The sequence below is a fragment of the Ranitomeya variabilis genome, chromosome 2 (genome assembly GCF_051348905.1).
Source record: "Ranitomeya variabilis isolate aRanVar5 chromosome 2, aRanVar5.hap1, whole genome shotgun sequence".
NCBI lineage: Eukaryota > Metazoa > Chordata > Amphibia > Anura > Dendrobatidae > Ranitomeya > Ranitomeya variabilis.
Window position 1 is genome coordinate 799248656 of NC_135233.1, and position 27642 is coordinate 799276297.

Here is a 27642-nt window from a genome sequence, read left to right on the forward strand (position 1 = left end):
GCCGGTACGGAGATCACAGTGGTGCCGGTACGGGGATCACACTGGTGTCGGTACAGGGATCACACTGGTGTCGGTACGGGGATCACAGTGGTGCCGGTACGGGGATCACAGTGGTGCCGGTACGGGGATCACACTGGTGTCGGTACAGGGATCACACTGGTGCCGGTACGGGGATCACAGTGGTGCCGGTACGGGGATCACACTGGTGTCGGTACGGGGATCACACTGGTGTCGGTACGGGGATCACAGTGGTGCCGGTACGGGGATCACAGTGATGTCGGTACGGGGATCACACTGGTGTCGGTACGGGGATCACACTGGTGTCGGTACGGGGATTACAGTGGTGCCGGTACGGGGATCACAGTGGTGCCGGTACGGGGATCACACTGGTGTCGGTACGGGGATCACACTGGTGCCGGTACGGGGATCACAGTGGTGCCGGTACGGGGATCACACTGGTGTCGGTACAGGGATCACACTGGTGTCGGTACGGGGATCACAGTGGTGCCGGTACGGGGATCACAGTGGTGCCGGTACGGGGATCACACTGGTGTCGGTACAGGGATCACACTGGTGCCGGTACGGGGATCACAGTGGTGCCGGTACGGGGATCACACTGGTGTCGGTACGGGGATCACAGTGGTGCCGGTACGGGGATCACAGTGGTGCCGGTACGGGGATCACAGTGATGTCGGTACGGGGATCACACTGGTGTCGGTACGGGGATCACACTGGTGTCTGTACGGGGATTACAGTGGTGCCGGTACGGGGATCACAGTGGTGCCGGTACGGGGATCACACTGGTGTCGGTACAGGGATCACACTGGTGCCGGTACGGGGATCACAGTGGTGCCGGTACGGGGATCACACTGGTGTCGGTACAGGGACCACACTGGTGTCGGTACGGGGATCACAGTGGTGCCGGTAAGGGGATCACACTGGTGTCGGTACGGGGATCACACTGGTGCCGGTACGGGGATCACAGTGGTGCCGGTACGGGGATCACACTGGTGTCGGTACGGGGATCACACTGGTGTCGGTACGGGGATCACAGTGGTGCCGGTACGGGGATCACAGTGATGTCGGTACGGGGATCACACTGGTGTCGGTACGGGGATCACACTGGTGTCGGTACGGGGATTACAGTGGTGCCGGTACGGGGATCACAGTGGTGCCGGTACGGGGATCACACTGGTGTCGGTACAGGGATCACACTGGTGCCGGTACGGGGATCACAGTGGTGCCGGTACGGGGATCACACTGGTGTCGGTACAGGGATCACACTGGTGTCGGTACGGGGATCACAGTGGTGCCGGTACGGGGATCACAGTGGTGCCGGTACGGGGATCACACTGGTGTCGGTACAGGGATCACACTGGTGCCGGTACGGGGATCACAGTGGTGCCGGTACGGGGATCACACTGGTGTCGGTACGGGGATCACACTGGTGTCGGTACGGGGATCACAGTGGTGCCGGTACGGGGATCACAGTGATGTCGGTACGGGGATCACACTGGTGTCGGTACGGGGATCACACTGGTGTCGGTACGGGGATTACAGTGGTGCCGGTACGGGGATCACAGTGGTGCCGGTACGGGGATCACACTGGTGTCGGTACAGGGATCACACTGGTGCCGGTACGGGGATCACAGTGGTGCCGGTACGGGGATCACACTGGTGTCGGTACAGGGATCACACTGGTGCCGGTACGGGGATCACAGTGGTGCCGGTACGGGGATCACACTGGTGTCGGTACAGGGATCACAGTGATGTCAGTACGGGGATCACAGTGGTGTCAGTACGGGGATCACAGTGGTATCGGTAAGGGGATCACACTGGTTTCGGTACAGGGATCACACTGGTGTCGGTACGGGGATCACAGTGGTGCCGGTACGGGGATCACACTGGTGTCGGTACGGGGATCACACTGGTGTCGGTACGGGGATCACAGTGGTGCCGGTACGGGGATCACAGTGGTGCCGGTACGGGGATCACACTGGTGTCGGTACGGGGATCACAGTGGTGTCGGTACGGGGATCACAGTGGTGTGATCCTATGGGGATATGTGACAGTATGGGGGCTGTGACAGTAATACTTTTCCCCAATCGCTGCACTATAGTCGCGTGAGGTGAGAAAGGCGCAGCCGTGGATGTGAGGACAGAGGATGTGGCGAGCGTCACGTGCAGCTCTCTGGTCTCCTCAGTGACGGCTCCGCCTGAGGAAGTGGCCCGGAAGGAGAGATCAGCAGGCGCGAGGAGGAGTCTCCGGTGTTTGCTGCTGCTGACTCAGACATGGGGTTCCTGAGCACAGGAGCCGGCTGAGCGGTGGACAGGACCCAGCTGCCGGCCGCTCCGCACCATGAGCACGTGGGGAAGCGACAGCGACAGCGACGAGGACAGGAGCCCTCTGCTGGGAGAACACGATGCGGCGACCGGCAGCATCCAGCGCAGCCCTCCTGCCCGAGGTGAGGTCTGAGGAATGGGGTCAGCTGACTGTGACACGTGACTCGTGTGTACATATTCATGCAGTGTGTATCAGGGGCAGACCCCTCATTAGTGCGGCACAGGGGCCACCTCCAGGTGGATGTCTGCAGTGTGATGGGCCCATGGATTGTTCTTCTCTTCTCGTGTATCCATAATGTGTGTAATAGCTGCTGATTTGCATGTTTGCTCCTGTCACATTGTGTAATTGCTTCCTCATTCTGTATCTCCCTGGATCCTCCACGTTGGCACTTTGGCTTTTGGGTCACCTGCCGGTCTCCTGGCATAAGTAATGTCATGTGAGGAGAGCCACTGATTGGCTGCAGCTGTCATGTGACATTGTCTTTGATAGGAGACCGGTGGGAAACATGAAAGCCAATGCAGCGGAGCGGCAGTGATCCAGGAGGCAGTGCAGGTGTCTTATATTCCTTCCCTAACCTGGGACTATACCGGATACCTGACACGTTCTCCAGTAGGTGAGACTCCCTTCACTGGTGTAGTTTGGGTCTTGTTACTGGGTTATGTACCATAACAGCGGGCCGGTCCTTGATGACGTGGAGGTGCTCGTGTCTACCCTTCCTCCAGAACCTGCATAGGCCACAATAAGAATCTGATTAGTTGTAATGATGGGGTCTTTTTGCGGTGACACAACGCAGTGGTCTAAAGAGATGTTGCCCAATCACTTGATTTTGCAGGTGAACAGCTGGCAAATCATCCGTGAAACCGTGCGGCAGCCGGTGGTCCGTATGAGGAGCCGACTGTGCCCGCTGTTATCGGTAATCAGCAGTGTAGCCATTCCTGTGTGTTGGAGGGATGGGATGCGGACTAATTTTATCTTTATATAGCATTTTACAGTTTGCAGACATTATCGTCACTGTCCCCGTTGGGGCTTACAATCTAAATTCCCTATCAGTATGTCTTTGGGATGTGGGAGGAAACTGGAGTAATTGGAGGAAGCCCACGCAAACACGGAGAGAACATACAAACTCTTTGCAGATGTTGTCCTTGGTGGGATTAGAACCCAGGACTCCAAGGCTGCTGTGCTATCCACTGCACCACCGTGCCGTGCAATTGGTCTCATTATGGCTTTACTTGGGGGAGATACTTTTAGGGATATTAGAATATGGCATTTTGTGCATATTTCTTCAAATCTCAATATAAAGGTCCATGTATATTGTGTCACACAGTGAAGGTATCTATTTGCTTCCTTATGTCCCTTCTGTACAAATCCTATGTAAACAATGTAGCATCTTCCATAGCCCGCAGTATTCTGGAGCTTTTCTCCTGTTACTGAATTTCATCAAGAGAGAATCCGACCCACAATCCAGGATTCCAGTAAAGAGAGGCCAGAATTAGAATGCAAGCATCTACTAAAACAGACGCATGAAGCGGGGCGACAGGTCGTTCTCTATGCTATGTTCACATGCAGCATTTTTTGTTGCCTTTTTTTCAGTACCAGCAAAAGCTCCAAGATTTCTGAAATCTCATGCACACACTTGTTTTTTTTTTTCCTGACTGAATTTGAGCACCGCAGCGGTTTTAAAATCTGTAGAATGTCACTTCTTTCAGCGTTTTTGCAGCATTTTTCACCCATAGAAAGAAATTGCAAAAAATTCAACAAATGGGGTTTGCAGCAATTTTTGCTCCATTTTGCTTTAAACGTGTACTGCAGACAAATCATACATGTAATCTGCACCGAAAACACAGCAAAGCCAAGAAATCTGTTTTTTTGCTGTAGAAAAAAATGCTGCGATTGAACTTGGCCTTAGTTGTTTTACTTGAATTTTAAAACTAATCCACATCAGAAGCCACTTCCCCATTCTTTTTTAATTCTTTGTAAAACAAGAGGGGATTATAGGGAGAGAAATGGCAAGCTCAGACTTCTGAGTGTAGCAGTTAGTTTCCAAAGGTGTGACATGACATTATACCTGAGGAAGACTCCAAGAAGTCGAAACCGGTTGTATTTTAGTTTGAAATAAAAATCATCCTTGAATCAGAATATCGAGTTCCATCATCATCCTTCAGGAGCGCATATTGCTGGGAAAAACATTCACAAAGAGTTTTTTAATTCTTTGACATATTTTGAGGCAGTTCTGCTTTAAAATCCATATTAAAAAAAAAAAAAAAATTCCATGTGAACATTCCCTAAGGCCGGTTTCACACGTCAGTGGCTCCGGTACGTGAGGTGACAGTTTCCTCACGTACCGGAGACACTGACACACGTAGACCCATAAAAATCAATGCATCTGTGCAGATGTCATTGATTTTTTGCGGACCGTGTCTCCGTGTGCCAAACACGGAGACATGTCAGTGTTCGTGGGAGCGCATGTATTACACGGACCCATTAAAGTCAATGGGTCCGTGTAAAACACGGACCACACACGGACGGTCTCCGTTTGCAGTCCGTGTGCCGTGCAGGGGACAGCGCTACAGTAAGCGCTGTCCCCCCCACTGGTGCTGAATCTGCGATTAATATGTTCCCTGCAGCAGCGTTTGCTGCAGAGAAAATATGAATAATAGTGTTTAAAAGAAAGATCTATGTGTCCTCCCTGTGGGCCCCCCACTGTTCTGAAAATACTCACCTGCTTCCCTCGCAGTGTCCTGTGCTGGCCACCCCTTCTACTGTATGCGGTCACGAGGGGCCGCCGATTAGAGTCATGAATAAGTGGCTCCACCTCCCATAGGGGTGGAGCCGCCTATTCATGACTGTAAATGAGCGGCCCCACGTGACCGCATACAGGAGAAGATGGGGCCAGACCAGGAAGCAGCGACAGCCAACGAGGGAGCGGGTGAGTATTTTCAGAACAGCGGGGGGGTCGCACAGGGGGTGGGAGGGCGGGGGACACATAGATCTTTATTTTAAACACTATTATTCATATCTTCTATGCAGCAAACGCTGCTGCAGAGAAGATATGAATGGCGGCTTCAGCACATAGTTACATAGTTATTAAGGTTGAAGGAAGACTTTAAGTCCATCTAGTTCAACCCATAGCCTAGCATGCCCTAACATGTTGATCCAGGGGAAGGCAAAAAAAACCCATGTGGTAAGAGTAAGCTCCATCATGGGTAAAAAAAATTCCTTCCCGACCCCACATACGGCAATCAGACTAGTTCCCTGGATCAACGCCTTATCAAGGAATCTAATATATATACCCTGTAACATTATACTTTTCCAGAAAGGCATCCAGTCCCCTCTTAAATTGAAGCAATGAGTCACTCATTACAACATCATACGGCAGAGAGTTCCATAGTCTCACTGCTCTTACAGTAAAGAATCCGCGTCTGTTATTATGCTTAAACCTTTTTTCCTCCAGATGTAGAGGATGCCCCCTTGTCCCTGTCACCGGTCTATGATTAAAAACATCAGCAGAAAGGTCTTTGTACTGTCCCCTCATATATTTATACATTAACATAAGATCACCCCTTAGCCTTCGTTTTTCCAAACTAAATGGCCCCAAGTGTAATAACCTATCTTGGTATTGCAGACCCCCCCAGTCCTCTAATAACCTTGGTCGCTCTTCTCTGCACCCGCTCTAGTTCAGCTATGTCTTTCTTATACACCGGAGACCAGAACTGTGCACAGTATTCTAAGTGTGGTCGAACTAGTGACTTGTATAGAGGTAAAATTATGTTCTCCTCATGAGCATCTATGCCTCTTTTAATGCATCCCATTATTTTATTTGCCTTTGTAGCAGCTGCCTGACACTGGCCACTGAATATGAGTTTGTCATGCACCCATACACCCAGGTCTTTTTCATTGACGGTTGACGGTTTTGCCCAGAGTTTTAGAATTAAGCACATAGTTATACATCGTATTACTTCTACCCAAGTGCATGACCTTACATTTATCCCCATTTGCTCATTTGCCATTTATCAGCCCAAGCTTCTAGCTTACATAAATCAGCCTGTAATATAAAATTGTCCTCCCCTGTATTGATTACCCTGCAGAGTTTAGTGTCATCTGCAAATATTGAAATTCTACTCTGAATGCCCCCTACAAGGTCATTAATAAATATGTTAAATAGAAGAGGGCCCAATACTGACCCCTGTGGTACCCCACTACTAACCGTGACCCAGTCCGAGTGTGCTCCATTAATAACCACCCTTTGTTTCCTATCCCTGAGCCAACTCTCAACCCACTTGCACATATTTTCCCCTATCCCCATTATTCTCATTTTATGTATCAACCTTTTGTGTGGCACCGTATCAAAAGCTTTTGAAAAGTCCATATACACTACATCTACTGGGTTCCCTTGGTCCAGACCGGAACACGCGTGGGTACCACATGCTCCGTGTGGTACCCACTCGGCACACGGGCGGCACACGTGTGCCGCACGTATGGCCTACGTGAGCTCACGGGCACACGGACACGGATAACTCCGGTACCGATTTTTTCCGGTACCGGAATTATCTGGACGTGTGGGACAGCCCTAAGTCAGGTAGATTTGGGTCCCCTGGGGAAGGGGCATGTCTCCGAAACGTTGCATCAAGATGGCGTGTTGTGTTATACATTCTTCCCACCAACTGCATCTCTATTTTCCTCCTCTGTATCATGTTTGTAAGGGATGAGGATCTTCTATAGGACTCGGTCATTGTTGCCTTATTGGGGTGAATATTTTGTTTTCTGCTTCTGCACTTCAGAGTATGTCTTTTATCGGAATACGGCTATAAAAAGATGTTAAAGAAAAACAATGTTTTCCGCATTTGGGTTTTGCTGTTTTTTTTATGTAAAGTGGAGTATTTGGAGAGATACTTGTTCACACAGTGCAGTTTCCCTGAGGCCGGTTTCACACGTCCAGATATTTCCAGTACCGGAGATGTCCGTGTGCTCACGTGGTACGTCCGTGTGGCACACGTGCGCTGCTTTTGGCCGAGCAGGGGAGAGCGGATGACAGCCAGCTTCAGCACCACACGCAGGGGAACGGTGTTTACAGTAGCGCTGTTTCTCCTGTGGCCGTCCGTGCGCATGAAGGACAGTGTGCAAGGTTCTCCGTGTGCACATGAACGGGACGTATTGCGATAAAAAACGGACATGTCTCTGTGTTTTGCATAAGGACACACAGTGAAAACCCGCTGACATGTGGATAGACCCATTAACTTGAATGGGTCTACGTGTGTCAGTGTCTCCGGTACATGAGAAAACTGTCAGTACACGTACCGGAGCCACTGACGTGTGAAACCGGCCTAAGAATGCAGTTGATGGTCTTTACATACTTTTGTGAACACAAACTCTGATATATATATATATATATATATACACCCACAACAAGCAAAAACACTGGGCACAGATCAGTCTTCAGATTTTGCTGAAAATCTGTGTAAAGCATATGTAAATGCTTATTCAGCTGTGAGCTTTTCTGTGTTTTTCACATATGGCACTCTGTGATGGTCTGTGGCATAGTTCACAATTCCGATTTTTTTCATTGGACCGAGTGATCCGCACAAAAGTTTGGAGACTCGTCTTATGTTGAGCTGAGTGTCGGATAAAACTCGCCAATGCAAGTGTATAGGTCCATGAAACAGTCAGATGCTATCTGTGTGCTGTCCTTTCTTCACAAACTGATAGAAGCTTGAGAAACCTCCAGCAGTTTTTCTTTTTTTTTTTTTTTTTTTTACTTTTATTCAGTAGTGATGATGAGCAAACGTCCTCTGGTGTTATCTGAGCATGCTCGGGTGTTATCTGAGTATCTTGGGCATGCTCGTATATTATGTTTGAGTCCCTGCGGCTGCATGATTTGTGGCTGTTAGACAGTCGCAACACATGCCTGGACTGCCTGTTTGTTAGGCAATCCCCACATGTCTAACAGCCACAAATCATACAGCTGCAGGGAGTAGAACATTATATACGAGCACGTCCAAGATACTCGGATAAGACTCGAACATGCTCAGATAACACCAGAGTACGGTCACTCATCACTATCATTCAAGAAAAAAGGATGACATCCTGACCAATCTCCATTTTTAAAAATTGACACACTGACCAAACTCTGATCAAAAACACTGGTGAAACTTGGACCTTTTTTTAAAAAAAATCCCTGACGTGACTGAGCACTAACAGTGAAGATTAGCAACAGAAATTAATTTGCCTCGGATTTTCAAAGTTTTACAGCAGGTTATTTTCTGTGTTAAAAATTAAAAGGGAAAAAAAAAAGATATTTGTTCATATCTCATCTGAAAGGCTGTAAATGTAATCGGCTGTGAGTTTTCCATGCACAAATCCAAACTGAATATCCAAATCTACAGCAATCCGGCCACATGTGAAAATGTACAGTATAACGCTGCTTTTACTTTTTTTTGTAAGTTTCACAACCATGTTAACAACTGAAAGCTACCTAAAATCAGGAAATAGTCCAAAAAATAACTTGTAATCAGTTGTGTCAAGTGTGGAGTCTGCTTTCATCAACTGTCCCATAAAGAATGAAGGAGTGCATGCTCCATTTTGTCCTAATCATAAGGGGCTCTTCAGAGCCTCATTTCGGGATCTGTTGGGGAATCCAGCAGTTGGACCCCCAGTGAACAGGATGATGCTATTAATAGGGGATAACTTTCAATCTTGATATAAACCCTTTTTAATTCGGGTCTTACAGAGACAACTTTACATACATGTGCAGCGCCCCAGAGTCCTGGTCGTTGAAGTAATGTCGTTCTTCCACCAGGGGGAGTGATATTACGTCTGATGGCAATAAAGGAGATCTTCCTACCAGGTATCACAAACCATACACCACACTTCACACTCCAGACCACCAGGGGGAGCCTTGCTCCTATCTACTAGGGCACTCCTCACAAAAGGGTAAAACTGGTGGGCTGGATGGAAAGTTAGAGAGAAGCTGACTGGGCTTGGCCCATGCAACACCTGTCAGGCAGACAGGGGGAAAGGAGGAACATCGGAGCTGCAGACAGAGGGCCCCTGACTGGTGGGATCCTGTCGGATGTCTAGCGGGACAGAAAGCTATGGAGCTGCGCCTGCCCCACGAGTGGCAGCATCCTAAGAAAGGACACGAAGAGAATTGTATTGTAGCGGGTGAGAAACGAAGTCATAGCACAAGGAGATAACACCAGAAGGAGTTCTGCCCTGTAATACGCTGCCTCCTTCTGAGGCGCGTAGTCAGTGGCCGGAACACAGAGGGAGCAACCGTCTCCAAGACTTGCTCCAGAGACCGTCAGGACAGTCAATTCCAAGTTGGCTGCCCGACCTTAATACCTAGGAGACATGGTGGCAACTTGTGGGGGTCGGGGCGTCTCTAGGGTCCCTGTAAAAAGCCTCAGGCCATCAGTCATACTGGTTTGTCCTATCCATACCATCTGGGGGACAGAGAGGAAGAAATAACATCTAGAACATCTACAACAGTTGTGAGGACCTTACCGAGAAGCTCAGCAGGGAGGTACTACAACACCCAGGCGCTAGAGGAAGGCTACTGATTTCCACCTGGATAAGGGGACTCTGGATTTGCCTTCAGACCGGCCGGACTCTGCCTGCCCTGTGGTCTGTACCCTGGACTGTGGATGCTGAAGTCTTCAGTAAAAGGTAAAGAGACTGCAACCTTGTGTCCTCGTTATTCCCTGCGCTTTACATTATCCACCATCTACACTTCTGGGAAGCCCTGGGGATACACTTCACCTGTGGGAAGGTACACCATCTAGCTGCCATAACATCACCCCAGCGGACCCCTAAGTAGCGTCGGTCATCCTGACCGAGTACCACAGGTGGCGTCACGAACATTATACAAACTTTCCCTTTTATTGGACGTCCCTCAAAGGGCCACGGACCGGGTCGGGCCACCGTGAAATCCCCCGAACCGAAGGACCCGGTACCGAGTACCCCATTGCCCTTACATGGGGGGCGATCCACATGCTCATTAAGTGAATCATTCACCTTAGCTAATGATCGGTCGCAGCAGTCTTGTGAATTATGTGCTTGACATCATATTTTTACAATTTCGTGTTCTTGGGCTAGCGTAAAATCCTCAACAACAACTTGAGAACATGGAGCAAAGTGTTCTCTTGCACAAGAAGCTTTTAGTGTTTATACAACCCAAAGCAAATAAGATCTGTTCCAAGCAGCAGGGAGGATCTTTACATTTCTATCTTACTTTAGCTGTAATGAGCAACAACATTTTTTTTTTTACTGGGGTATAGTATGTAGCCCATCATCTTCATTAGTAATCATGATAATTACAGCACATAAAACTATATGCTGTAGACATCATGTTTCAGAGGAATTGTTTGGTTTTTTTTATAAGGGGGAATATAGCAATTGTGATGGGGTTGTCTGAGTAGGTAGTGGTGAACCCCTTTAAGGCTAGATTGCTTTATACAAATATAAATGGCTCTATAAAATAACAGTTAAACTCCAAATATATTGTGCAGTTTTCAAATTCACGTAAAATCTCTATTAAGAAGAAAAATTAAGCAAGACTGGCATTTAATATGCCATCAGCTTTCTATCTGTACTATGTGCACTTATGCACCCAAGCTGCACACTTCTCTGCCATTTTTTGAGCGAACAGTGGGGTCTCCGGACCCAGAATTCCACCGATCTGCAGGCATGTAAACTGCCTGCAAAAAGTTTAGTTACTCGTTAACCCCTTAACCCCCGGAGCTTTTTTCGGTTTTGCGTTTTCGTTTTTCGCTCCCCTTCTTTCCAGAACCATAAGGGTATGTGCACGCATTGCGGATTTGGCTGCAGATCCGCAGCGGATTTGACACTGCTTATTCGCAGCAGTTTTCCATGCGTTGTACAGTACCATGTAAACCTATGGAAAACCAAATCTGCAGTGAACATGCTGCGGACAATTCCGCGCAGAAACGCTGCTGTTTATTTTCTGCAGCATGTCAATTCTTTGTGCTGATTTCGCAGCGTTTTACACCTGTTCCATAATTGGAATCCGCAGGTGTAAAACCGCAGGTTGAAACCGCAGGTAAAATGCAGGGTGTTTTACTTGCGGGTTTTTCAGAATCTGTGCTGAAAAATCCGCAATGGATTCCGCAACGTGTGCACATACCCTAACTTTGTTATTTTTCCGTCAATATGGCCATCTGAGGACTTATTTTTTGTATGACGAGTTGCACTTTTGAACGACACCATTGGTTTTACCATGTCGTGTAACAAAAAACGGGAAAAAAATACCAAGTGTGGTGAAATTGCAAAAAAAAGTGCAATCCCACACTTGTTTTTTGCTTGGCTTTTTTGCTAGGTTCACTAAATGCTAAAACTGACCTGCCATCATGATTCTCCGTTCATCTTATTACGAGTTCATAGACACCAAACATGTCTAGGTTTTTTTTTATCTTGGGCTACTTTCACACTAGCGTCGGGCACTGCACGTCGCAATGCGTCGTTGTGGGGAAAAAAAGCATCCTGCAAAGTTGCCCGCAGGATGCGTTTTTTTCTCCATAGACTTTTTATTAGCGACGCAGTGCCACACGTCGCAACCGTCGTGCGACGGTTGTGTCGTGTTTTGGCGCACCGCCACATAAAAACGTTACATTCCGTTTTTTTGTGCGTCAAGTCCACCATTTTTGAACGCGCATGCGCGGCCAAAACTCTGCCCCCTTCTCCCTGGACCTTGCAATGGGGCAGCAGGAAGTGTCATAAGACTGCTTCCACTGCCCCCGTTGTGCATTTTTTTCACCGTATGCGTCGGTACGTCGGGCCGACGCAGCGCGACGGCCCCGTACCGACGCTAGTGTGAAAACAGCCTAAGTGGTGAAAAAAAATTCCAAAGTTTGCTTAAAAAAAAAAAAAAATTGCATTCTTTTCCGTGACTCGTAGCGTGCGTCTCCATTTTTTTTTTTCTTGGGTTGGGTGAGGGCTTATTTTTAGCGTGCTGAGCTTATGTTTTTAATGATACGATCTTTTGATCACCCGTACATTTTAATGCAAAGTTTTGGCAACAAAAAAAAACGTAATTCTGGCGTTTTTACTTTTTTTTTTTTTCTCACTACGCCGTTAAGTGATCAGGTTAATCCCTTTTTTTTAATTGATCAGGCGATTCTGAACACGGCGATACCAAATATGTCTGTTTAATTTTATTTATTTTTTTATTTTGAATGGGGCGAAGAGGGGTGGTTTGAACTTTCATACTTTTTTTTTTTATTTTAAAAAAATTTTTTTTTTACTTTTGGCATGCTTCAATAGTCTCCATGGGAGGCTAGAAGCTGCCACAACTTGATTGGCTCTGCTACATAGAGGCGATGCTCAGATCGCCTCTACGTAGCTGAATTGCAGACTTGCTATGAGCACTGACCACAGGGTGACGCTCACAGCAATCCGACATCAGCAACCATAGAGGTCTCAAGGTTGGTTGTCATGCTGACACATCGGTGACTCGCGATCACGTGACGCAGGTCACCGGTGTGGGCATTTCCGGCCCGATGGCCGGAAGCGCTTGTTAAATGCTACTGTCAGTTAACGGCATTAACTAGTTAATAGCTCTGGGCAAATCGCAATTCCGCCCGGGGCTATTGCGGGCACAAGTCAGCTGTTCAAACCAGCTGACATGTCCCGGGTTTGAGGTGGGCTCACCGCCGGAGCCTACATCAAAGCGGGGGATACTGCCATTGGCGTAATAGTACGTCCGATGGCAGTAAGGGGTTAAAGGGACTCTGTCAGCACAGAATGACTGTTCAAACCAAATACAGGGTCTCTGTGCACTCTTGGTGGGGCCAAACATTTAGATATACCGTCCCACCTGCTTGGTTTCCTTCTATCTCCAACCTTTTTTGGATCTATGAAGCCAGAGCTATCAATCAAAAAGGTGGGGCATATAGATTGAGGTTAAACACGCAAGTGATTGGCTGTGCCGTGAAGCTCTGAGCACCTGTACTTAGTTTGAGCTTTAGGGATATCAATCTATCCAGTTAGGAAAGCATAAGGGTGCAACTCCTCCCACAGTGATGCCTCATTACCACTTATGTTTCTCATTAAAATAAATATAAGATTGTCATTAGTGTGGCCATTGGCCCTCTACTGGTGGGGATAGCGTTTGCCGTGCAGCCAGCAGCAGCGTATTGCCGACCCCCCCCCCCCCCCCCCAACCAATTGGGAATCATACCTGCTTTGGAGCAAATGAAAATGACAGCAGATGCATTGGAGAATCAACAGCTAGACAACCCACCAAAGGAAGTAGTTTTGCAGGTGGTGGCCATAGATAATTACGGTCTCCTTCCTGACTGATACTACAGTCATATAGTTATACATATAGTCTAGCACATCCATACCATCGCAAGAAGATTTGCCATGTATCCCAGCAATCTCTACAGCATTGAATATATGGGCCTTTACACGAGAAGAGCTGAATAGGTCCATAGAAGGGCAACAAGCCAGCAGCATCACCAATATCTGTTCTTTTATGCAAAGAGGGCCAGGAAGAACACTGACAGAATGTACAAAATTGCCTCCGACCGGCTACTGGTGTTCATGTTTCTAATAAAACTATTGGGGCTCTCTCACACGAGCATATAACACGGCTGAGTGCTATCCAAGGTCTTTTCGGATAGCGCACTTCCCAATGTTGTTCTATGGGGCAATGCAGATCTGCACTGAGTGCAGTCCGGTGTATGCTCACAGACAATGGAGAACATGGAGAAATTAAGTTATCTGTCTTCTCCACAAATTTACTCTGATTCTCTCATGCGAGAGAATCTATAAACACTAAGCTGACACTTGACTTGGATCAAATTCTGACATCTGAGTGACATTAGCATAATTGTCCCGATTCTCTTGTATGAGAGAATTGATGGTCTTGTGACACCTGCCTAAGGCCGGGGTCACACTTGCGAGTGTGATGCAAGAAACTTGCGCATCAATACCTGGCACTGCTGCCGGCACTCGTGACCAAAGCGTGCGGCTGCATGTATTTCTATGCAACCGCACACGCCGGTCCCGAGTGCTGGCGGCAGTGGCGGGTATTGATGCGAGAGACTCGCGCCTAAGTCACATGGCAAGGCTCTTTAAAAAGAACCTATCAGGTCCCCTGAGCCCTGAGAACCACCAGCAGTTGTCTGCATATGTAAACACCCTGCCTAACAGTTCCTTTGTTATATACATAAATGGATCTTTAGAAAAAGTATTTCTGAAGTCCGTTTATGATATGTAAATGAGGGCTTTGACTAGTCCAGGGGTCTAGTCACCCCATTTAAATGTTATCACGCCCCTGTGGGTGTGATAACATGACTTACAAGCGACAGACAGGTGGACTGCATATGACAGAAAGTTTTCTGCACTTCCGATCATGCGCAGTGCGCCTTTCTGAAGCTGACACGAGTACACCCGGCTTCGGAGGTTGAATGCCACAAGGAACAGAAGCCCCACGAGGTAAGTATAGCACTTGTAAGTGGGCCAACTAGTGTGGGGATGCTAACGCCCCATCGACTAATCAAAGCCCTCATTTACATATCATAAACATACTTTAGAAATGCTTTTTCTAAAGATCTGTTTATGTATGTAATGTAATACAGGGACTGTTAGGCAGGATATTTACATACACAGACACAACTTCTGGTGGTTCTGGGGTCATGGGGACCTGACAGATTCCCTTGGAAGAGTCCATATTGACTTTTAGGATCGCTGCCTCCAATAGGTGGCACTAGAGTCCTAGTCCTCTTCTTTCTGAAGAGACAATTTGCATATTGAGTTTTCAGAATGAAATTCACACACATTGGATCCTCCTGGGATTTCAGTATTTTACTTTTGATTTTTGTGTTGTTTCTTTTTATCAGTTCTCAATTTGTTGATGTGATTTGGTTATTAAAAAAAATCACAATTTACATCAGTAAAGATTTTCAAATTTTGTTCATTGATATCTGATGTATAATTCTAGTGTTTCCCTTCATTTCTTTTGAGGAGTGTACTAATATGGCTATTACACATACGTCAATGGAGAATTCCCAGTGATCTGAATTAGAATCATGTGATTTCTACCTTGTCCTATGTTATAGAATAACACATTAATTATAATGTCATTACTGCCTGCAACGTCTCACAGACATCACTGGCTTCCTGCGTCATAAGCTAATACAATTAAGGGACCTGCAATTTCTCGTAATCCGTGTTATTTTATTTTTTTTATTTAGTTCAATGTCTGAAAGTGTAAAACAGAAAATAAAAATGAATCCTGTGATTTTGTAGGGCAGGTGACAGCCATGGCCGTTTAACCCCTTCAATGCTGCTGTCAATAATGACTATAGCATCTAGATGGTTAACAGAGTGTGGAGGCTTCCTCTTTAAGATCATTGGCACCCTGAGATCTTGATTGTGTGGTCCTGATGTTTGGCATGGTAGTTCACTGCCAAATAATGACCTTAATGACCGCCAATACGTCTTTTTACTGACTTGACACATAAGAGAATAGCCTCCCCATACAGGTGACAATCCAGCAGCTGTCAGCTGTACACTATAGCTGACAACTTGCTGTCTCAGCCACGATCAGTGTTGGCACCGTCCATATCTGTTTAACTGCTTAGATTCTGCTGTCAATAGTGAAAACATCATTATAAATGGTTAACAGTGTGGCTGCTCCCTCCTTATCCCCATTGGCACCCTGAGATCAGGATTGTGTGGTCCTGATGTTTGCCATGGCAATTCACAGCCAAATAGCCACCACAAAGTCTGTCGTCTATAGTGGCCTGTTCAGGTTAGTGACATTTAGGTGGTAAAAATACAATTTTTCATTCCTGTCATGTCACTTTGCATTAATACCTGAAAATCACCTGAAGGGTTAATAAACTACCTGACAGCCGTTTTCAATATGTCGGGGGGTGCTGTTTTTAAAATGGTATCACTTTGGGGGGTTTCCCAATATATAGGATTCCCAAAGTCACTTCAAACCTGGATAGGTCCCTAAAAAAATAAATTTTGCAAATTTCAATAAAATGAAAAATTGCTGCTACATTTTTAAACCTCCTAAAAAGCTAATAAAATAAAAGAACATTTTACAAGTGGTGCTGATGTAAAACCGACATGAGGGAAATGTTGTTTATTAATGTTTTTTTGTATGGTATGACTATCAGAATTAAAGGGATAATCATTCAAAGTTTAAAAATGGCTTTTTCTTCCATTTTTCTCAAATTTTTGATATTTTTAGTGAATAAAAAAAATTGACCTACATTTATCATTATCATAAATTATAATGTGCCACGAATAAACAGTCTCAAAATCACTGGGATTTGTTGATGCACTCCAGAGTTACCACATAAAGTGACATTGGTCAGATTTCAAAAATTTAAATTGAAAATGACTTGTCATTTTCAAGTTATATAATTGAGCATTGCAGGTTTTCTTACTGAAATAGATGGCTACCAACAATTTTGTGTGTGAGATATACATATACACATACACTGCTCAAAAAAATAAAGGGAACATTTAAACAACAGAATATAACTCCAAGTAAATCAAACTTCTGTGAAATCAAACTGTCCACTTAGGAAGCAACACTGATTGACAATCAATTTCACATGCTGTTGTGCAAATGGAATAGACAACAGATGGAAATTATTGGCAATTATCAAGACACCCTCAATAAAGGAGTGGTTCTTCAGGTGGGGACCTCAGACCACATCTCAGTACCAATGCTTTCTGGCTGATGTTTTGGTCACTTTTGAATGTTGGTTGTGCTTTCACACTTGTGGTAGCATGAGACAGACTCTACAACCCACACAAGTGGCTCAGGTAGTGCAGCTCATCCAGGATGGTACATCAATGCGAGCTGTGGCAAGAAGGTTTGCTGTGTCTGTCAGCGTAGTGTCCAGAGGCTGGAGGCGCTACCAGGAGACAGGCCAGTACACCAGGAGACATAGAGGGGGCCGTAGGAGGGCAACAACCCAGCAGCAGGACCGCTACCTCAGCCTTTGTGCAAGGAGCAACAGGAGGAGCACTGCCACAGTCAAATGTGCATGTGTCTGCACAAACAGTTAGAAACCGACTCCATGAGGATGGTCTGAGTGCCCAACGTCCACAGATGGGGATTGTGCTCACAGCTCAACATCGTGCAGGACGCTTGGCATTTGCCACAGAACACCTGGATTGGCAAATTCGCCACTGGCGCCCTGTGCTCTTCACAGATGAAAGCAGGTTTACACTGAGCACATGTGACAGACATGACAGTCTGGAGACGCCGTGGAGAGCGATCTCCTGCCAGCATGATCGGTTGGCAGTGAGTCAGTAATGGTGTGGGGTGGCATTTCTTTGGAGGGCCGTACAGCCCTCCATGTGCTCACCAGAGGTAGCCTGACTGCCATTAGGTACCGAGATGAGATCCTCAGACCCCTTGTGAGAACATATGCTGGTGCGGTTGGCCCTGGGTTCCTCCTAATGCAGGACAATGCCAGGCTGGAGTGTGTTAGCAGTTCCTGCAAGATGAAGGCATTGAAGCTATGGACTAGCCCGCCCATTCCCCAGACCGGAATCCGATTGAACACATCTGGGACATCATGTCTTGCACCATCTACCAACGTCACGTTACACCAGGAGTTGGCGGATGCTTTAGTCCAGGTCTGGGAGGAGATCCCTCAGGAGACCATCCGCCGCCTCTTCAGGAGCATGCCCAGGCATTGTAGGGAGATCATACAGGCACGTGGAGGCCACACACACTATTGAGCATCATTTCCTTGTCTGGAGGCATTTCCACTGAAGTTGGATCAGCCTGTAACTTCATTATCCACTTTGATTTTGAGCATCATTCCAACTCCAGACCTCCGTGGGATATTAGTTGTGATTTACGTTGATCATTTTTAGGTTTTATTGTTCTCAACACATTCCACTATGTAATGAATAAAGATTCATAACTGGAATATTTCATATTTCATTCAGTGAGAACTAGGATGTGGGATTCTAGTGTTCCCCTTATTTTTTATTCTTTTTGAGCAGCATGTATGTGTGTGTGTGTGTGTATATATATATATAATCTATCACACACCTGTATCTCTATCCTGTTATTGCTTTGGTCATTTAAACAAGACAATTATGATTAAATTAGGGGCTCTTTCTTTCTGTATCAAATACAGCCCGCTTGATTTATGAGGTCCATGTTTCCAGAAGCACAAGCTGGGCTAAATATATGGTCACTACAGTGTATGGGCCCTGCAATGGCAGATTTGCAATTTTCACTCAGAAACATCCAATGCTGTTTGTTTCTGGAAAATGCCCATGGAGTCAAAATTGTCACTACGCCTGTAGATAAATTCCCAGAGGGGTATAATTTTCAAAATTGGTAACTTGAGATGGTTTCTGCTCGTTTGGCACTTAGGACCTCTATATATGGAGTCTGCAAACTACTGTCAAAATTTCTACTTCCCTTCTGAGTCTCGACGTGTGGCTAAGCCATACTGTAAAGCTACATAAGAGGTATTGCCACGTTCAGCAGAAATTGTGTAACAAATTTTGGTGCCAGTTTTACCTATTTCCCCATGTGAAAATGTAAAATCTGGGGCTAAAACAACATTTTTTTTATGGTAAAAATGTAATTATTTTTTCTTCACCGCCCAATGGTATAAAATTCTGTGACGCATTTGTGGTGTCAATATGATCTCTGTACCCTTAGATGAATTCATTTAGAGGTGTAGTTTCTAAAATGGGGTCACTTATGTGGGGTTCCACTGTTCTAACACCTCAGGGACTCTACCAATGTGACACAGCATCCACAAACCATGACAACAAAATGTGCACTATTATATGCCGCTCCTTCCATTTTGAGCTCTGCACTGTGCCTCAAAAGTAGTTTTCGACCCCATATTGTATATTGGCACACCCATAAGAAATTGCATAACAAATTGTAAAGTTCGTTTTCTTCTACTACTCTTTCTGAAAATTAAAAATTTGGGGCCAAAGCAGCATTCTAGTGGAATAAATGATAATTTTCTATTAACTCAGCCCAATGTTATACAATTTAGTGTACCGCCTGAGGTTTAAAAATTGTATATGAATTCCTTGAGGTGTAGTTTCAAAAATGGGGTAATTTGTGGGGAGTTTTGGCATGTTAGGGGCTGGTCAAATGTGACATGACATCTGCAATCTATTCCACCCAAAATGGCGCTCGAAAATTGAAATGAATCTCCTTCCCTTCCGAGCCTGTCTGCGCAACCAAACAGTAGTGCAGTCCATTTTTTTTCCTGTTACCCTCGTGAAAATGAATAATATGAGGCCAAAACAACATTTTTGTGGGAAAAATGTATAGTTTTATTTACTTTATTTACACAGCTCAACGTTATAAAATTCTATGAGGCACCTGTGGGTTCAAGGTGCTCACCACGCCTTTAAATAAATTCCTTGAGGCGTGTAGTTTCCAAAATGGTGTCACTTCTGGTGGGTTTCCACTGTCTAGGCACATCAGGGGCTCTGCAAACGTGACATGACATCTATTCCAGCCAATTTTGTGTTTCAAAAATCAAACGGCGCTCCTTCACGTCCAAGCCCTGCTGTGCGCCCAAACAGTAGTTTTTTTTTTCCACATTTGGGCTATCGGTGTACTCAGGAGAAATCACTCAACAAATTGTATGGCCCATTTTCTTCTGTTACCCTTGCAAAAGTGAAAAGTTTGGGGCTAAATTTTAACATTTTTGTGGGGAAAAGTAAAATTTTCCTTTTTTCCTTCCACATTGCTTTAATTCAGTGACACACCTTAAGGGTTAATAAACTTTTTGAAGGTGGTTTTGAGCACTTTGAGGGGTGCAGTTTTTAAAATGGTGTCACTTCTGGGAATTCACATAGCCCCTCAAACCCACTTCAAAGTTGTTTTGTAAGTTTTATTGGAAAAATGAGAAATTGCTGATCAACTTTTAACCCTGGAGATACAGGGACAACAAGCAGGTAGGAAGGTGTATTTAAATGATTGGCCCTGCTATGAAGCCCCGAGTGGCGGGACTTAGTTTGAGCAATTAGTCTGTGCTGACAGTCCCTTTAAAATTGCTCTTCATCATTCACATATAGAAGCAAGGCAGTTTGTCTCACGTTTTCAGATCTTTAAACAAACAGTAAGGGTACCGTCACACAGTGCAATTTTGATCGCTACGACGGCACGATCCGTGACGTCGCAGCGATCGTATGATTATCGCTCCAGCGTCGTAGACTGCGGTCACACGTTGCAATCACGGCGCTGGAGCGATGCCGAAGTCCCCGGGTAACCAGGGTAAACATCGGGTAACTAAGCGCAGGGCCGCGCTTAGTAACCCGATGTTTACCGTGGTTACCAGCGTAAAAGTAAAAAAAAACAAACCGTACATGCTCACCATCTGATGTCCGTCCGGTCCCTTGCCGTCCGCTTCCCGCTCTGACTGTCTGCCGGCCGGAAAGTGAGAGCAGATCACAGCGGTGACGTCACCGCTGCACTCTGCTCTCACTGTATGGCCGGATCTGTCAGAGCAGGAAGCGGACGGCAAGGGACCGGACGGACATCAGATGGTGAGCATGTACGGTTTTTTTTTTTTTACTTTTACGCTGGTAACCACGGTAAACATCGGGTTACTAAGCGCGGCCCTGCGCTTAGTTACCCGATGTTTACCCTGGTTACCAGCGAACGCATCGCTGGATCGCTGTCACACACAATGATCCAGCGTTGTCAGCGGGTGATCAAGCGACGAAAGAAAGTTCCAAACGATCTGCTACGACGTACGATTCTCAGCAGGATCCCTGATCGCTGCTGCGTGTCAGACACTGCGATATCGTAACGATATCGCTAGAACGTCACGAATCGTACCGTCGTAGCGATCAAAATTGCACTGTGTGACGGTACCCTTACTGTCATATTTTATTATCCTTGTAAGTTAAACCAGACCTGCAGGTTTCCCTTTTTAATTAGCTTCTCGGTTCCTCTGCAACGTCCAGCCCATTGCTAAGCATTAACTAGTGCAATGAAACCAGTAAAGTATTCACTTAGCAGATGCTGCACCCATATGATCATCTGCAAGAGCCAAAAAAGTAAGACAAAATTATTTTATTCTGTGATTGTTTATTACATAATTATTCTGATTTAGTTGCAACAGCTTCTCAATATGGTATTATACAGGTCCTTCTCAAAAAATTAGCATATAGTGTTAAATTTCATTATTTACCATAATGTAATGATTACAATTATACTTTCATATATTATAGATTCATTATCCACCAACTGAAATTTGTCAGGTCTTTTATTGTTTTAATACTGATGATTTTGGCCTACAACTCCTGATAACCCAAAAAACCTGTCTCAATAAATTAGCATATCAAGAAAAGGTTCTCTAAATGACCTATTACCCTAATCTTCTGAATCAACTAATTAACTCTAAACACATGCAAAAGATACCTGAGGCTTTTAAAAACTCCCTGCCTGGTTCATTACTCAAAACCCCCATCATGGGTAAGACTAGCGACCTGACAGATGTCAAGAAGGCCATCATTGACACCCTCAAGCAAGAGGGTAAGACCCAGAAAGAAATTTCTCAACAAATAGGCTGTTCCCAGAGTGCTGTATCAAGGCACCTCAATGGTAAGTCTGTTGGAAGGAAACAATGTGGCAGAAAACGCTGTACAACGAGAAGAGGTGACAGGACCCTGAGGAAGATTGTGGAGAAGGACCGATTCCAGACCTTGGGGAACCTGAGGAAGCAGTGGACTGAGTCTGGTGTGGAAACATCCAGAGCCACCGTGCACAGGCGTGTGCAGGAAATGGGCTACAGGTGCCGCATTCCCCAGGTAAAGCCACTTTTGAACCATAAACAGCGGCAGAAGCGCCTGACCTGGGCTACAGAGAAGCATCACTGGACTGTTGCTAAGTGGGCCCAAGTACTTTTTTCTGATGAAAGCAAATTTTGCATGTCATTCGGAAATCAAGGTGCCAGAGTCTGGAGGAAGACTGGGGAGAAGGAAATGCCAAAATGCCTGAAGTCCAGTGTCAAGTACCCACAGTCAGTGATGGTGTGGGGTGCCATGTCAGCTGCTGGTGTTGGTCCACTGTGTTTCATCAAGGGCAGGGTCAATGCAGCTAGCTATCAGGAGATTTTGGAGCACTTCATGCTTCCTGGCACCTGCTCACAGTGCCAAAACCACTGGTAAATGGTTTACTGACCATGGTATTACTGTGCTCAATTGGCCTGCCAACTCTCCTGACCTGAACCCCATAGAGAATCTGTGGGATATTGTGAAGAGAAAGTTGAGAGACGCAAGACCCAACACTCTGGATGAGCTTAAGGCCGCTATTGAAGCATCCTGGGCCTCCATAACATCTCAGCAGTGTCACAGGCTGATTGCCTCCATGCCACGCCGCATTGAAGCAGTCATTTCTGCCAAAGGATTCCCGACCAAGTATTGAGTGCATAACTGAACATTATTATTTGATGGTTTTTTTGTTTGTTATTAAAAAACACTTTTATTTGATTGGACGGGTGAAATATGCTAATTTATTGAGACAGGTTTTTTGGGTTTTCAGGAGTTGTATGCCAAAATCATCAGTATTAAAACAATAAAAGACCTGACAAATTTCAGTTGGTGGATAATGAATCTATAATATATGAAAGTTTAATTGTAATCATTACATTATGGTAAATAATGAAATTTTACACTATATGCTAATTTTTTGAGAAGGACCTGTATAGCAAAATGCCCAGGCAAATCCAGCAGATGGCTCATCTGATGGCTGCGACCTCAATGGCTCCTGTGTCCTCGTATTGATGGGCATCTTTATGGACCATGCAGTCTTTATGGTTTTATGTTTACTGCTCATTTTATCTGGTCAATAAAATTATTCTTACTGTTACTTTTTGAACAACATTTATTAACAATGCCTGCTTATTTCCGTTCTGTAAAAATGCAGACATTTATGCTGTTTACTATGAATATACAGAAATCATTCATATTATATGAATATGTATATTATTTAAGGACCAGTTTTTAAAAATGATTCTGATTGAAATGTTTAGTGTTTGTTTAAAAATGTAGGCATACCCCTGAATATTCTATGAAAATACACGAGCCTGTTCCAGCAGCCTCATGGTCAGTAGTCCATGACCACCGAACCAGAGCCCTGTGAACCTCCTCTTTCTTGCCGGCATTCTTGGGGACGTAATGTGTGCGTCAAAATGATGACATCGTACTGAGCCTACCAATCAGAAGAGGCACGTCGGAGGAGTTTCACAGGCTCCTGGTTTGGCAGCCACAGACTACTGACATCCTGCAATTCTTTTTGCTCCATCTTTTTTTTTTTTTTTTTTAAAGAAAAAAAGCACGAAATCCATTGCTAACGAATGACTTTATAGTAACTGGGTCTCCGCTTTTTTTCTACTAAGTTAGGTTCGGAGCTTTCTCCATACTGTTGTATATTGAATTGGATAGCACAGTATGCAGTACATGTTCTCTAGTGATGTTCACAGGTAGCCAACATATACCGTAAATCCATGCAGGGAATTTGATGTTCTGTATTGAAAAAACTCGGTGGGTTTCTCTGTAAACTGTTGTCCCTTTACAAACCGCTTATAAAATATGGACTCACCACCGGAACACGGGACACCGCAGAAAATGGAGTTTATACAAGTAAATTACCGTAGAGAATTCTGATGGGAGGGCCTGTACTATATTTTCAGATGGCAGGAATGACCTTTTCCAGTAATATTCTGAGCACTGTATCATGTGCTGTGTCCCGTATAGGGGTAATCACTGACGTGTATGTGAGTCCACCTATTCCTCTTGCATGCAGTCAGTTACATCCGTGTTTATGACTGCCTTGCGTGCTCTCTGTGCACATAAAGAGCTATTAGTCTACTAAGCAAACAGAACAGTGAATGTCATCATTAGCAGGGCTGGAAACCTTCCCCTCCTGGCTGCTCGCACACACAATCTCGACCTTTTATTCTCCGTGGCCGTTCACACCAATGATGTCTTGTGTTACAGTGCCTGCATGTTGTTCTGCTCGCTACAACTTGGCAGTACTGGCATTACTGGGCTTCTTCATGTTGTACGCACTACGGGTCAACTTAAGTGTAGCTCTGGTGGATATGGTCAATTCAACATCGAGTGAACGAGTAAACGGAAGTGCCAACGTGTGCCCTGACCATTCATCTGGACCCAGCAAACCTCATAACTCCACGGTAAGAAAGCTTCCATTATTACAGTGTACTTTTACTCTTGGGTCAATCAAAAAGGAATCTGTGCATCATTTCTGAATTGTGCTTTATTGCTTCTGCCTCTTTCTTACTTACAATAAACCCTTTCAGACTCAACCGTTTTTATTTTCTTTAAGTTTTTTTTTCTTCTCTCCAGTCCAAGAGTTATAACTTTATTTCCCCATTAACAGTCATTTGTGGGTAATTTTTTTTCCATTTTGAATGACCCCATTTATTTTATCATATAATGTACTGAAAATGGGGAGTGATTCCAAATGGGATGGAATTCACAAAAAGGCAGCAATTAGGCTGCTGTTTTGTTTTTAAAACGTTCTCTTTTCTATAAAAAAAACTAAAAATAAAAATGGCCTGGTGATTTTATTTAGGGCTGTTTCATTATAATGTTATTGATTTAAGACAGATGTCTGATGCAGGATTGTTTCTGGGGTCTTAAAAGTCTTAAAAGATCAGGGGCCCAAGCTCCCTAGTACATGCCTACCCCATACGACCTTCCCACCACTGAAATGAGAATATTTACATATTTGTTGTATACGAATGTTGCTGCTAAGCCAGACATGACCGTTACCTACGTACTAAAACACTCTGTAGTCACTTTAGTAATGGTCTAATATACACACACTGACCAATATTACCTAATACAACTGTACACCTACCACTACATAATTGCTAAATTGAAGCAAACTGTTAACTTAAAAAAAAAAAACATAAAAATCCCCACACTATTAAAAAAATCGATATCGGCCCCTATAGAGTGACCATATTGTAGTAAAACACGGTTCATTACTTGAAGGGGGCACTTTGGACATTCTAACCTTCAAAACATATGGGACATTATTACTGTCATGTATACAAGCCTTATTACTATTATTTAAAGATTGGGATAATAATTTTATTTAATGTGTTGACTCAATATAAATAAAATGATTTATTGTTATTATTAACCCAATCTTTAAATAATAGTAATAAGGCCCGTATACATGACAGTAATAAAGTCCCATATGCTTTGAATGTTAGAATGTGCCAAGTGCCCCCTTCAAGTAATAAGCGACCCAGGGTGTCCCCTTTAAAGTAGCACCCCACCCCCGGAAAAAAAAACTAAAGGTGCCCCAATCAAAATAAATAATGCCCTCATTCAAAACAAATAAGGTCCTCTGCGGACCTTATTTGCAAAAGTCCTAATTGGGACCCTTTCCCAGACAGTAAAAAAGTGGTGGGATCACGGCTCATAAGCAGAGTCACAGAAGGGCATAACTTCCAACTTTTTAAAGTCAGAGAGTCATGTATAAGAGCACATATTACCGCCCTCAAACGAATCATCATCAAGGGGTGCCGCTGACATCACTCGCACTGCTTTTAGGGTATGTTTCCACGGGGCGTATTCCTTCAGTATTTGCTGCGTCTTGGACGCTGTATACAGCCGCAGCGTCCAATCCGCGCGTCCAGATGTTACAGCATAGTTAAGGGGATTTTATGAAATCCCATCTCCGCTATGCGTACAAAAACGCAGGTGGCAGACCTGCATAATCGGACATGCAGCACGTCTTTATAGACTGCAGCATGTCTATTTATCTTGCGGAGACGCTCAGGGTATGTGCACATGTTGCAGATTTGCCTGCGAAATTTTCTGCACAGAATCTGCACCGCTTGCTGGAAAACGCAGGTAAAAATCTGTGCGGATTTGATGCGTTTTTTCATACGGATTTGAATTTGTTTTTATAACCTAAATAAAGATCTATTATTTAAAAAAAAAAAAATTGTGATGTCATTTCTTTGTCCAACCTCTTATTTCACATACTACATGGAAGAATAGTGTTTACACAGACAGATATAGATACTGTAGATAATAGAAAAAATGGTACATAAATAGTTAAAGAGAGACACAAACACACACATACACACAATCTGCACGCAATATCTTCAGTTTAAAAGAAAAATGTTGTGGGCTCCCGTACAATTTTCTGCACCAGAGAGGGAAAGCCGACGGCCTGGGACCAATATTTCTAGCCTGGGAAGGGGTTAAAACACATGGAGCTTCCGAGGCTATGAATATCAGCCTGGAGCTTGTATATTTAGCCTTTACTGGCTATTAAAATAGGGGGACCCCAAGAAAAATGACATGGGGTCCCCCTATAATTTATAGTCAGAAAGGCTATGCAGACATCTGCGGGCTGATATTCATAGCCTAAAAAAGGGCCATAGTTATTGGGCCCCACCGGCTAAAAATACCAGCACCCAGCCTCCCCAGAATTGGCGCATCTGTACACTGTAATTCTGGCACTTAGCCTCTCTCTTCCCACTGCCGTGCAGCGGTGGCATATGGGGTAACAAGGGGTTAATGTCACCGTTGATTGTAAGGTGACATTAAGTCTGATTAATAATTGAGGTGTCAATAAGACGCCTATCCATTATTAATCCTATAGTTATTAATGGGTTAAAAAAAAGACACAGCCAGAAAAAAAGTATTTTAATGAAATAAAACACTACACATTTTTTCATAATTTTTATTCCCCGCCTAATCCAATCGAAGCCATCGATCACCTGCAAAAGTTGTTTTAAAAAAACAAACAGTCCCTCTTTAATAATGTGTACCACGACGATCTCCCCTATAGTGTGGTACACCGTCTTGGGTGTCAGGTCCGAGCATTCCTACATGAACAGTTTACTGGAAAGTGGATTGGTCGTTGTGGGCCAGTTGAATGGCCACCAAGGTCTCCCGTTCTGACCCCCTTAGACTTTTATTTTTGGGGTCATCTGAAAGCAATTATCTATGCTGTGAAGATAAGAGATGTGCAGCATCTGAAACAACGGATATTGGAAGCCTGTGCTAGCATTTCTTCTGCGGTGTTGGTATCAGTGTGTCAACAGTGGGAGAAGAGGGTTGCATTGACAATCCAACAATGGGCAGCACTTTGAACACATTTTATAAGTGGTCGTAAACTTGTAAATAACTCATGAAAGAATAAAGTTATGTTAAAACCAAGCACACCATTGTTTTACTTGTGAAATTCTCAATAAGTTTGATGTGTCACATGACCCTCTTCCCATTGGAAAAAATAGTTGGATCCAAAATGGCCGA

General features: G+C 44.8%; 1 protein-coding gene across 1 annotated transcript in view; it reads left to right on the top strand.

Annotated features, from left to right (window-relative positions):
* The first annotated feature begins 2142 nt into the window (after positions 1 to 2142).
* Positions 2143 to 27642, top strand: part of SLC17A5 (solute carrier family 17 member 5) — a 79082-nt gene continuing 53582 nt past the window's right edge. The window contains exons 1-2 of the mRNA XM_077289891.1: positions 2143 to 2464; positions 24334 to 24530. Coding sequence (XP_077146006.1) covers positions 2359 to 2464; positions 24334 to 24530 — 303 coding nt within the window. The 5' untranslated portion in view covers positions 2143 to 2358. The remainder of the gene's footprint in view (positions 2465 to 24333; positions 24531 to 27642) is intronic.